General features: G+C 30.4%; 1 protein-coding gene across 2 annotated transcripts; it reads left to right on the forward strand.

The window, feature by feature from the left end:
* Positions 1-518: 518 nt before the first annotated feature.
* LOC111204485 (UDP-D-xylose:L-fucose alpha-1,3-D-xylosyltransferase 1-like) lies at positions 519-3661 on the forward strand. Of its 2 annotated transcripts, XR_002656947.2 has the most exons (3): positions 526-1191; positions 1381-2549; positions 2652-3661. XR_002656947.2 is itself a non-coding variant. In XM_048749976.1 (2 exons), the coding sequence occupies exons 1-2, from the start codon at positions 1054-1056 to the stop codon at positions 1591-1593; spliced, it is 351 nt and encodes a 116-aa protein (XP_048605933.1). In that variant the 5' UTR covers positions 519-1053; the 3' UTR covers positions 1594-2549. The 2 variants fall into 2 exon arrangements, 1 of the variants encoding a protein (XP_048605933.1); XM_048749976.1 differs by lacking the exon at positions 2652-3661 and having other exon boundaries at positions 519-1191.
* The last annotated feature ends 9657 nt before the right edge of the window (positions 3662-13318 follow it).

Below are 13318 nucleotides of genomic sequence, written 5' to 3' on the forward strand. Positions count from 1 at the left end.
TACTACCATGTTCATAATCAGTTTCCCCATGATGATAACAAATTTTGTAACTTCGTGTAAACCCACTCAAATATAGATGAGTCCAAACATCTCACTCTTTAATAACCTTTCTATTTTTACAATTAGAGCAAGGACATCTTAACATACATGTTTTTGCTTCCGGTTGTCGGTGAACTAACCCCATGAATTCGGTTATACCTCGTTGGTATTCTTCCGTAAGCAATCTCGTGTTCGGATCCAAATGAGGTCGATCGATCCAAGAACGAAAATAATTTGAAGAAAACATATATTTTATGAATCAAATTCGTGTGTAAATAGAATAAGAGGGAGGATGAAGATATGGAGTGAATGAAGAGGAAGATGAGTGCTTGTATTTATAGTTTAAATCCTGCCGACAGACCGAGGAAATTCCGACGGAATTCCGACGCCAACGGCTAGTTCGTCGGAATTTCGTCGAAATTTTGTAAAATTCCCCAACGGCTCTCCAACGGCTATAATATTTTCTCAGAATTCATCGGTTTTTTCCGAGGAACACATATTTCCTCGGAATTTCATCGGACTATTCCGACGGATTGATATTTCCTCGGTATATTCCGTCGAAACCAAATTTTGTGTTTCCTTCCGAGGGATATTCCGATGATTTTATTTTCCGTCGGAATGTCCGTCAGAATATCGCTGTTTTCTTGTAGTGAAGTTGTTGCATTGTATCTTGTTAACCAATTTACCATATCCAAAACTTAGGGTTTCTTCAACTTCACTTCACGGAGGCCGCAACATCTGTTGCAACTATTGGAGCTAGGTTACAATGTTATGTACAACGATGTTGATATGGTCTGGTTGCAAGATCCATTTCAGTATTTAGAAGGAAGCCATGATGCATACTTCACTGATGACAGGACTACAGTATGTGAAATTCAGTTCAAACTTGTCGTTTAGAATGTTTTTAATTAAATCTTATTCTCTGATTGATTTTGGTGCCAGATCAAGCCTTTGAATCATTCTCATGCTTTGCCAACTCCGGATCGAAACGGAGTGACTTATATATGTAGCTGCATGATTTTCTTGCGTCCCACGAATGGCGCAAAGCTTCTAATGAAGCAATGGATCAAAGAACTTCAATCTGGGTCTAAAGCTTATGAAGGAAATGATCAGCCTGCTTTTAACTGGGCACTTAACAAAACAGCTCATCAGGTATTGTTTATTCCACTGATTTCAATAGGTTTTGTATCGTAATTTTCAATCAGGATTTTCGTGGTCCAACATTAACAATCTTTTGGTACTCTTTTTAACTACTTACAAAACTCTTCTACTACTGTCTTTGTTCTAAGATTCACTTGTTTGAATGCATTCTCAACTCTTTGGTGACCTTGACTTCTTCAGGTAGATCTCTACTTGCTTTCTCAGGCAGCTTTCCCAACAGGAGGATTGTACTTCAAGAACGAGACATGGGTTGAAGAGACAACGGGTAAACATGTCATAGTCCACAACAACTACATTATCGGTTACGAGAATAAGATGAAACGCTTCCAAGACTTTGGTCTATGGCTAGTCGATGATCATGCTCTTGAGTCCCCACTGGGAAAATTAGATTAAATAAGAACATGGCTTGTTATGTGTGAATGTTAGTGTATATGGCTAATTCAAAACAGAGGTAAATAAATGAGACTCGAGATGTATGTCTCCACATTACTAGAATACTGTGATAGGTCTCTCTAGAGACATAAGATCAGTGTTCCCTTGTATCTATCATCTACCTCTTTAGTCTTCACCGACTCTTGCTTCCTGATTATTATGTATATTGATTCGTTACAACAAGTTAAAACTATACCAGAAACATCACACAGAAAAAAAAAAGGGATTCACAATCTATATAAAACATATTATTTGGTAATTTTCATACTAATGAATAGAATTGATGTGAAATAGATCCGTAAGAGCATAAAAAGAAACGTGTACCCTTTTGTTTTCCTCACTAATTACGTGAAGTCTTTTAAGACGTAAATTGAAATGCTAACTTTTCAAACTCACAATAATTTTTTTTTTGAAAACATATATACAAAGTAGAATATGTACATATCTTGAGAATCAGATCCTTTCCATTGTCATGTATTTGGGGAAAATGAAATGGAAATAGATAAGGATTTGTGAGGCCAAGCTGAATTTTGTGAGGCCAAGATGACTTACCTTAGTTATAGTCATCTATAAAGTCCAACAACGTCAAGTAGGAAAGATTTGTGAGGCCAAGCTGAATTTTAGGCTCATCCATTGGGAAGCCCAAAACACTGTTGATCGAGGAACAGGTACGATCTGGCTCAATGAATGTCTCGTGCTACACCAACCTTAGACAAACAAAGAAAAAGAGAATTCGGTATCAATTTCATATGTAAACGTATCTGTGGAGGATGCGAGACATGTTGTTGGACCTGGAGATGCTGTGAGCATGATGTTGCGAATGATGGTGATGGAGTGAGTTCCGAAATTCAATGAACACTTGGTAGGATCTACACTGTTCCTGATGGCCTTGACGAAGATGAATGATCTCATGGGAGGTAAAGCTGTTGTACATGCATAATTTCATTATTGATAATAACATAACTCTCTTACAGATATGTTTTTTCAATCTCTAATGAACATTTTGTTTTTTCTTTCAGAGAAAATAGAGCCAAACTAATGCACCAGAGACTTGTACTTTAGGTATAGAGTAGAACTTCGTAGCCCGTGCTGTAATAAAAAAAAATTGGAAGACTGTTCTTCATCAAGGCAAATACTTATAGCCATTTGTCTGAGAAGAAACTTATGAATCTTTCTAGTACAAGTCTTTGGAAGCTCCTCCTGAACCATATACTTTGGTCATTTCCGTCATTCTTTCAAGGATTGTAAAGTTAACTTGTTTGATCATGCAGGAGAAGGAGTTTCTCATGAATTGCAAAGCCATATCATATCGAGAAAGATAGTGATTTTACGGTTTGATAGCACTAGCAGAGCACATGTTTGATCTCCAATTTCTAATCTATGCAATAATGATTTCAGTGGTCAGCCTAGATAAGTACCAGCCAAGAAGTGCCTTCATATTGGAATATATAAGCATTGTTTTTTTTTTTGAAACACAACTTATATTAATGCAAGAAAAAATTAGGTGTCTGCCATAAAGGCTTCACCCTCAACCAGACACATTTTTGCTAGCTTATCAGCAGCATTGTTCTGTACTCTCGAGATCCAAGAGCAAGAAAACTCATCAAGTGATCTACAAAAGAAGGTATATAAGCATTGTTTATAAAAGGTTTTATATGGTTGAAAATTGAAGAAGACCAGCAAACACAAGTTTCTCATGTTTTCTTTCCCGAATGGATGAATGAATGGCTGTGCCCATGGCATGAGAGAGGCTTTCAGCAATGCAAAGACTTTTTGAGTAGTGATGAAGAGCAATGGAAAGATGCTGATTACAACTGTTCTGAATCGTTGGTCCAGTTGAGGAGAGTGATAAGATATTCTGCCACTAACTGTCATTTTTTACTTACACATTGCTTACGTAGTTTCATGTATGGGACTCTTACGTTAGTGAGTATGATTGGCAGGAAATCTGCAGCTGTTCATGCATATGCTAAGTTAAATCGTTTTATAATCTATATGTATGCAAAATAAACAAGATAATTTTTGTAAACAATATGACTGGTTTGGTTATTTATTGGGTACATTGCATTATATTTATTTCTTCAACTTGAACCATAATTATAATTTCTTGGTTCTAAATAGGCTAAACAAGATTAGTTGCATTTATTTTGCTATATTATCTTGGATTTTCGATATATTTTCTTAAAATTTTGTATAATTTGATATGTTTTTTTCTGAACATAAATAATAATTTAAAAATTTTATGCATATATATGAATATTTACAAAAACTATTTTGTAATACTTTATTAATATATTTTTCATATGTTTTTTAGTTTCTAGTCGTTTGTAATTTGTATGCATGAAAATTAATTAGAATACTGCTCTAAATGATATTTTGATAAATTAATTAAACCTCACTTTTTATATATATAATTTGGATAGATTAAGTTACTCCTTATTTGATATATTGAATTGCATATATTTTTATCAAATGAATGACAACCATTTTTTTTGGTTCTAATTATGCTAAAAACTGAATAAACTTTTTTATTTCAATAAGTTTGGCTAATATTTTTCAGATTTTATTTTTAATTTCTTAAAATCATTATTTTAATATATTTGTTTTTGAAAAAAACTAAGTAATGACGGGTATAATATTGCATAAACTAATATGACCGTTAATCATTTTTAAAAATCATGCAGAAATATAATATTTTAAAGATAACTAAATTATAAAAGTTAGTTAATTTATTTTTCATTTGATTATAAATTCCAAGTTTAATATATAATATTTTGTTATTTAATATTTTCTAACAAACACATACTTATTTTTTGAATATATCATGTTAGATCATCAGTTATGTTATTAAAATATATGTATATGTTCTTAATCATTTGATCAAAATTATATTCATAGTAAAATAAAAATTATTTTGTCTTTTAAAAATAAATATCTATTTTTTGTGAAATTATGTTTTCATAGATATAACTGTGTGTATTTTCAGGCTTATAGATATTTCCTTTTTCAGTATGCTTTTTATTATAGAAATTAAATTAAACTTTTATATATGTAAAATTATATATTTATAGATATGAGCTAAAGAAAAGTAAATTAAAAATTAGTGGAGCTAAAGGAAACAAAATTGCAATACTAAAAGGAGAATAACATCAACTTTCCGCTATGCCACGTCGATTAAAAAAATCAGCAAATCAGAAAGCTTTTAATGGCCACGTCACTTTATGTTTCAGCATATCGAGTAAATTCCGAGGCCCAAATTTTAGTTAAAAAAATCAATTTTCTTCGTTCTAACTGGAGAACCTATCTTGTATTCTCTTTGATAACGTCAGATCCATTACTCTTTCTCATTAAACCTCCTCTTTAATCCATCAATCGGAAGACATGCTAACGTTCAGACTCCTTTTGTTTGTGAGGTCATATAAACTCTTATTCTCATTCTCTGCTGCGCCTGCGCCCAAAAACTGACGAAACCTCCAAAATTCACCCATCATCGATAGACCTTCTTCTTCGTCTTCTCCGTTTCCTCATCTTCAAATTGATTATTATATGATTTTGGATGTTCTCAATGGCACTGATAACCTTTCTTTCTCTCTCTCTCTCTCTCAGCGACAATCTTATAGGAGATTAGGCCGGAACGGCGACTGCAGAGTCGATTAGCGCAAGAGCTCGATCCAAGATTCCGGAGCCGGTCATTAGAATCATCACTTCCTCTTGATTCATAAGCAAGCGCACATGCAAATCATCAGCAAACCCATGATCAAGGTTTCTCCTTTGGCTTCTTTTTTTCCATCACCTCCATCTCTAAATAAATCTTACTATCGAGCTTTCGTTTATTTGTGTCCTATCTACCAAGTTTGTAACTCAGGTTTCAAAATACCAATCTTAGTCCTCCTGGAAACAATATGAAGAACACAACCGTCGAGCCATTGGGAAAGTCAAAGAATTTGAGCGATTTGCATCAAGAGTCACTGTCGATCGGCTTCCATAGGAAGAGCTCACCGCCACCAAATCACTGTCTACCGCCGCGTTAATGGTGTTTCTGTTCATCTTAGCTTTTGAGTGATCGAAAGTTTTCACCTTTTTATGAAATATGATTCAATCGTGAATCTTGGGAATATCTGTTAGATGAAGAAGCTCGGAGAACAACGAACGATGATAGTGTTTTGGAAGAACGAGACCCACAATATGATACAATGTTGAATCAAATGGTGGGGAACCAGGAAGCAAAGCTGAGATGGGAGAGGTTAGTAGTGTGTAACAAGTCTATGCTTTTTGAGTTTTTGATATTGGTTTGACTACCTGCATTGATAGTTAATGTAATTGTTTCTGACTTCTGAGAATGTTCTTGGAAAAGCCTTTGTGTTGTCTTGAAGTCACATCTTGAGAAAATTTGTTTTCATTAACGGTGTAAATGTCTTGTCTTGTAGCTGATTGTTTCTTTAGGTGAAGAATTTAAAATGTTCATGAGCTGCCGAGTTAGTTCATAATTTTGCTGAAGAAAGTTTCCATGGCTACGTAGAAAATGAAAACGTCAGCCAAGTCCAAAATAAGTGATCAGTATGTTTTTTTGATCAAAAGTAATTAGTATGTAAAAGCAAAAACAAAGCTAACGAACCCCCACTGGAGAAGAGGACCTACCAAGCTGTCTTGAAGAGCTAGCTGGCAAAGAGTTTGTGTTCCAGATTCTTGTAACTCTTTACAATTTCACCTAACTATATAATTTATGTTTTTATACAAGAACTTGGAGAGAAGCTACTCGGAGGCTGAGATAATTATTAGATGCAAAAGAGACTATCATAAACTAAGAGGCGGATCACCTCAGGTATCATTCCCTGATCTCCACTATACGAAACCTGATGCATACCGGAAGGAGCGAGAGGACAACAAGGCGAAGCAATGGATCAGATGAGAGGTATGTTTCGTAAGCCATTGACAGAGTGGGTCGGATCAGACGTTAGAACCAGTAGCTGGAATGTTTTGCATTATCCTTGCATTATTTAATTGATTAATGAATATTAGAAGTTACTGCTTTTTTCTTTGACATTTTAAGTTTGTTGTTTTCTTAACGTACAAACTTAAAATGTAGAAGAAAAAAGCAGGTAGCCAAATTGAAAGAGAATTGTGTTTAAAAAAGCATGCTAAGGCTTCACTAAGGCGTGAGGCGATTTTTTTTTGGGGGTTCACCGCCTCGGAGTCGTGAAGCAAGTCGAACTCAAGTAAGGATGCATGTGAGGGCCCGTGTTATGGCTGCAGCTCGTGTCAGGTCCCGTAATATCTCTTTATGTTCTTTTGGTCTTGACAGTTCTTGTGAGGGATTTTAGATCAATGAAGAGGCAAATCAATATTTTGAAGAGTATTTTTATAATCTCATGCTTCTCACTTTGAGAGAGACTCTTTATATCAAACTAATTGTTAAGCTCGATAATAATATCTATGAGTTTGGAGATTCAAACTCTTATGTACAATTACAATAATATGATTTCAACTTTTGAGTCCTAATTCTGATACTTTGTTTCTGATTAATATATTCCTTGAAAGTTTATGAAAACATTGAGAAGTATTCAGAAGCACTGATTACTGGATTCGTGACAAAAAAAAATAAGATAGAGAACTAAAATTTGGTAGCTCTAAATTATGCAACCAGAATATTTTTAAGTAGTTAGTAAAGGTAAGTTTAATATATTATTTCAATTCCTATTTAAGATTTACATTTGACAAAACCACTCAAAAAATATATTTCTCTAAAGTTTTAATAAAAAAATCTTATTTAAATATGCAATCATTTAAATAATTTAAAATATCAAGGACAAATCTCCAAAATAACACCTTTCTAGGTTTATATCACAAAAATAACACTCAAAAACTAAAATGACCAAAATAGCACCTTTCTAAGTTTATCCTTTGAAAATTTTAATTTTTTTATTTTTCAAAATTTGAAATCTTATCCCCAAAACCTCATTTCTCAACTCTAAACCCTAAACCCTAAACTCTAAACCCTAAACCATAAACCCTAAACCCTAAACCATAAACCCTAAACCCTAAACTCTAAACCCTAAACCCTAAACCCTAAAATCTAAACCCTAAACCCTAAAATCTAAACCCTAAACCCTAAACTCTAAACCATAAACCCTAAACCCTAAATCCTAAACCCCACCCTTTAACTCTAAACCCTAAGTTTGTGACTTTTGATAAAACATTAAGTGCTATTTTTGTGACTTTTGACCTTGAGTGCTAGTTTGGGAACATAAACTTGATTTAATGCTATTTTTGTCTTTTTCTCAAATATCAATTCAAGAAATTTTGCAATATAGACAAAACAACAACACAAAAAACTTTGAAACATTTTCTAAGTGTAATAATTTCTTTTCATGAGAATCCAACTAAACAAGATAAAAAGATAATTACATAATTACAAAGATTTAGTTAGCTTTTTATTAGTTTTTGCGGACTATTTCATATATATTTGGATATTAGTACACATCAAATTTGAATCCTAATAATTTGTAAATTATTTATGGACATGTATTATAGTAGAAATATATATATAATATATACACAAATAAAGATAACTAGACTTTGACCCGTGCGTCCGCACGGGTGTTTTCATTCATTTTAATATTTTAAAGGTTTTTAAATTTTTTTCTATATTATAGATTGTATATACTTTATGCACTTATCATTGCAATATTTGATTAATATGAACTTTTCAACAACATAATTTTATATAGAAATTTACAGTAATTTTATATTTTGTCTTATAGAGTTTATGATTATAATAGTTTATATAAATATTTGTATTGTTAGATTGCATTCGAATAGAAGTTATACAAAATATTCACTAAGTAACATACTTGTAATCAATTTGCTTTTCATAATATAAATTTATACCAGAAATTTACAGCATTTTATATATTGTCTTATAGAGTTTATGATTATAGTAATTTGTATTGTTAGATTGCATTCAAATAGAAGTTATAAAAAATATTCGCTAAGTAACTTACTTGTAATTAATTTTCTTTTCATAACAACATTACATATAGTGATATTAATTCATTTTTTACATCATCCATATCTTACATTTTTAGTTCTTAGTACAAATTTGTGCTGATAAAATGGATAAATTTAATGTAGATGTCAAACAAATGGACTATATATCTCAAGATAATAAAAAAATACTAAACCCAAAATTAGTACTAAAACAGATTAGTCTGGAAAAATAAAAATAAACAAACATATCTAACCTTTTTGAGTTTGATGAATTTCTACGGGTGAATCAAAGTTTAGCTTCTTCATCTTCTCTCTTTGTATTTTTCTACCCCATCACTGTTTGTCAAAGATCAAACTCCACCATTAAAAAACAGCAGTCATGATAGATCTCCTTCGTATGAGGTGTTATGTTTCCACGAATAATTTTTTTTACTTGAATGTACCATCCAATTTTATATGATTTGAGATTTTTGAGAAGAGTAAAAATTCTTTTGTTAGACATGATTTGTTTGTTTTTCAGAATAAAAATAGTTTCACGTAATATATGGTATATATATGGTTTGTGTGATTGTGAAATATGGAAATAATCAGCACAAAATATTCTCAACAGTGTAATTTGCAAGTTTTATAAAAAGAATTTAAATCAATATCAAGTCTGATATTTTCAAAATTAATCATATTTCCTCTGTTAGGATTATATATTTAGATTTGAGTACATAGTTTAAAAAATCGATTATGATTGGTTTAGTCCATAGAATATTTATTTTTTTGTATCCTATTAAAATTAAAAGATTATCTCGGAATAAATAGGAATATCAAAATATATATATATTTTAAAGGAAATAGAATTTCTTTAAATATTGCCAATTAATTTTCCCATTTATGTGATATTATATAGAAAATAAATATTCTGATTGTTCATTTATAGATTGTATGTAAAAGATCAAAATATTTTTTGGTTAATGTGATAGCAAAAAGAAGGATATTGTTAAGCTAAGTTATAAGTAAAGAGGTTGATTTTGACAAATATTTTATGGAACTGATTAAGATTTCATATATCTTCAATTGAATACTTACTAACATTCCGCATAAATATGTCTCACGATTTCCTTTTATAAAAAGATAGTTAATTTCAGGTATTTTTTTACGCAACATAATTTTTGGTTGACTTAATTAAAGTTGTGTGTATATTACTATATTATGTATTTTCCCAAAGATTCTTTGGTTTGGTTTGTACCAAAGACGTATGACAATTGAGTGTATACACAAATCCAAAGACGTACCGACATAATTTTATGCACTCGATTTTAATACACTCGGTTGATTAATAGATGTCAACCTTTTTGATGCAGATAAATGAAATTGTAGCCATGTTTAAAAAAAAAAAAAATTCTAGCCACAGGAGAAAATTAAACAGAGTAAACAAATGCTAACTGGGTGTGTCGAATGGATATTCGCAGGTCTAGATAACACAATTGAAAGATTAGAGTTGATTCATAAGGATGTTTCTGTAATTTACAAAGATTTGGGCTGATTTGAAAATAATCAGAAATGTGAGGGACCTAAAATGCAAATACGGAGAAGCCAGCCATAGTAATGGATCGAGCTTTCTCTTCGCTGTATCTGGAGTTGATGTTGCCGGCGGCCATGACAATTAAGGCCACGATGGAGAAACAGAGCAGAGACACGAAATAGAGAGGTCGTGGACTTCAGACGCGTCACGCAACAAAGAGGCAGAGATGAAGAGTACTGGAGGGCATGGAGGAAGAGCCACGGTGGGTAAGAGAGCACGGTCGCAGAGCACAGTGATTTAACGGAGCACCGGAGTTGCGATTTGGAGAAGAAGGAGCCAATAGTTTAATCATTCAATTTAAGTAGTTGGTTAAGAATTAAATAAAATGACTGTGTATTAGATCAGTGGCATAACATCGTAATTATTGAGGAAAACTCAGGGTTAAGTCTAATTTGTACTTCTGTTTTAATAGTTTAGATGTAACAACATAAGTTTTTTTTCAAATGAAGAGTCTCTCTCAAAGTGAGAAGCATGAGATTATAAAAATATTCTTCAAAATACTGATTTGCCTCTTCATTGATCTAAAATCCCTCAAAATAACTGTCAAAACCAAAAGCTTTATTCTATCCACTTAAACAAATAATTCAACCAATCAAATTGTTAAATTAACATGTCATTTCTATTAATAAATTATAGAAACACTAATAAATATGAAAAATAATATATATATATATATATATTCGAATTTTCATTATTTTAAATAGACTTATTTTTTTTTTAAAGTAACAGATAAAATCATTTAACGGAGTTCACATGATAAATATATTAAATCCTTAAGAAAATAGAAGGTCAACAAACCGAAACAAAAATCTTAAAACACTAAAAGCTCTAAAAAATTATATATGTCAAAATAAAATATTATAAATATATAGCAAATTAATTAGTTATGATCATAAAAATTATAATTATACATCTGTCACAAATATTTGTTTTTGTTTTTTTGAGCTTTCTAAATCCATGCAAATATGGCTTCAAATGGTGAGACAAATAAAAAATACAGATCAAACAAATACTGCATATCAAAAACAATATATACAAATCAGTGCTTATACATAGTTTATCAAACAAGTTTATTGAACCATATTTGTTAAAATTCTTACAAAGTTAAAATGATGTAAATTAAGTAAATAAAAATACAAGTTATTATTATATATATATATATATATATATAAGTAAAAAATGAATTACAACATGTATAAAGTAATTTTTATAGACACATATTAATTATTTTATCTATATTACTTATTATCAACAATAAAAATAAAACAAAAATATGTTTTCTGTTAATATAAACATTGTATATGATTCTTTGCGGAAGCAAAAAAAAAGATTATATAAGAAATAACATGCAAGACTATTTATTACAAGGAATTTCTATAGAAGTTATGAATATGTAAACTATATATATATATATGTAAAATATTTATTGAAGATGATAAGTAAAATATATGTAGTTTATGTATAATCTATATAAATAACTTTGTCTTACATAAATTATCACACAAAAGTGAAAAACATTAAATTTTATTTTTGAGAATAATTGTTTTTAGTTTTAAAAAGAATGAAACAAATTAATAGAGTTAGACTACTTATAATAAATTAATAGAAAAACTTAATTTACATGAATCAACCATCTTCAAATGTCCAACCCCTTTTTCTTCTTTTACATGCATATCAATAATTTAACACTACCGTTATTCTACAAACATATTATTTTTTATTTGATTACTTTTTTTGTTTTGCAATTAAAATTTTGAATATCTGATAAATGTATTTTTATTTGCATGCAAATGAACTAAATTTATTATGTATTTGGCATGTACATCCACTAAAATTCTTACATAATGATGTCCAATAAACCACAAAGAAATTAGTTCAAACTATTGTCATATTTTTATTGTCTTATTTTATGTTTTTTTGTAAGATAATATAAAACAAACTGATATTTTAAAAAATTTGGAAATGAAAAAAATATAACATATAATCCGCGCGTAGCGCGGATAAAAGCTCTAGTAATTGTAATAATGACAATTATGTATGATGTTTATATTCGTTTAAAATAACTTTGTAAATGATCATTATAAGAATTAACGTGAATACGACACGTAAGAAATTTATTTCCCAATTAATATTATTGAGATCTTAGATCACTAGAAAACTAAATGATATTATAGTTACTATTAATAACCTTGGTTAACTAAACAAGGTCGCCGGTATCTGTCTCCTTTTTTGAATATATAAAATATTAATATGATTTCCATTCTATTTTTTTTTCAACCACAAATATCTCTCATATCTTATAGTTAAATATGATGATTAATATATAGTATATCAAATATTTTTAAAATCAAAAATTGATTTAATTAAGAGGTTCTAGAATGGATTTTATATGTATATATCTTTGTTTTAGTGATCTTATATGTATATATTTTTGTTTCTAATACATAATGTACAAAAATAAAAAATTAAGTAATTTTTTAGTAAAACTGTAGTAAATTTTTAGTAAGACTTTAGAACTTTATAGTAAAACTTTAGTAAAATTTTTAGTAAAACTTTAGAACTTTGTAGTAAAACTTTAGTAAATTTTATTCAATAGATTTCATTACTAAAATATAGATCTATTAGTTTAAATAAGATATTTTATTCTGTAAAAATAATATTGTCCTACTTGAAACAAGTAAACAATCATTTAATTGTTGTCAATTGTTATTATTTTTGTGAATCACTGTTTGATAAACTTTTTAGTTAGATATTTGAGAAGCAAATTTTTAAAAACTTGCTTACATGTTATCATCACATTCATTTCAGTATGCGCTGTCTGACTAGCTCTATGTGATCGGTTCCTTTTCCAAGCCGAAACAAATAGATGCCTACTCCAATCAGAATACCAAGAGCCAGAGCCCTAAACCCACCAGAAAGTACCCAAGCGAGTGTATGGTTATCTCTCCGAACCTCTGGATTCCCTTCAGTATCTGGAATAAGTGTCTCGAAATGAGGAACTCTCCCATGTAGCTGGTTGTGAGAAAGATACAGACTCCTAATCATTTTCACCCTGGTGAGCTCATAGGGAATGGTACCAGTAAGCAAGTTACGGGAAAGATCCAGCGCATACAATGAAGTAAGATC

Source organism: Brassica napus, chromosome C3 (assembly GCF_020379485.1).
Source record: "Brassica napus cultivar Da-Ae chromosome C3, Da-Ae, whole genome shotgun sequence".
NCBI lineage: Eukaryota > Viridiplantae > Streptophyta > Magnoliopsida > Brassicales > Brassicaceae > Brassica > Brassica napus.

Coding starts and splice junctions, on each gene's coding strand:
- LOC111204485 (XM_048749976.1), top strand. CDS start 1,054: ATGATTTTCTTGCGTCCCACGAATGGCGCAAAGCTTCTAATGAAGCAA. Junction 1,192..1,380: donor TTAACAAAACAGCTCATCAG/GTATTGTTTATT, acceptor TGACTTCTTCAG/GTAGATCTCTACTTGCTTTC.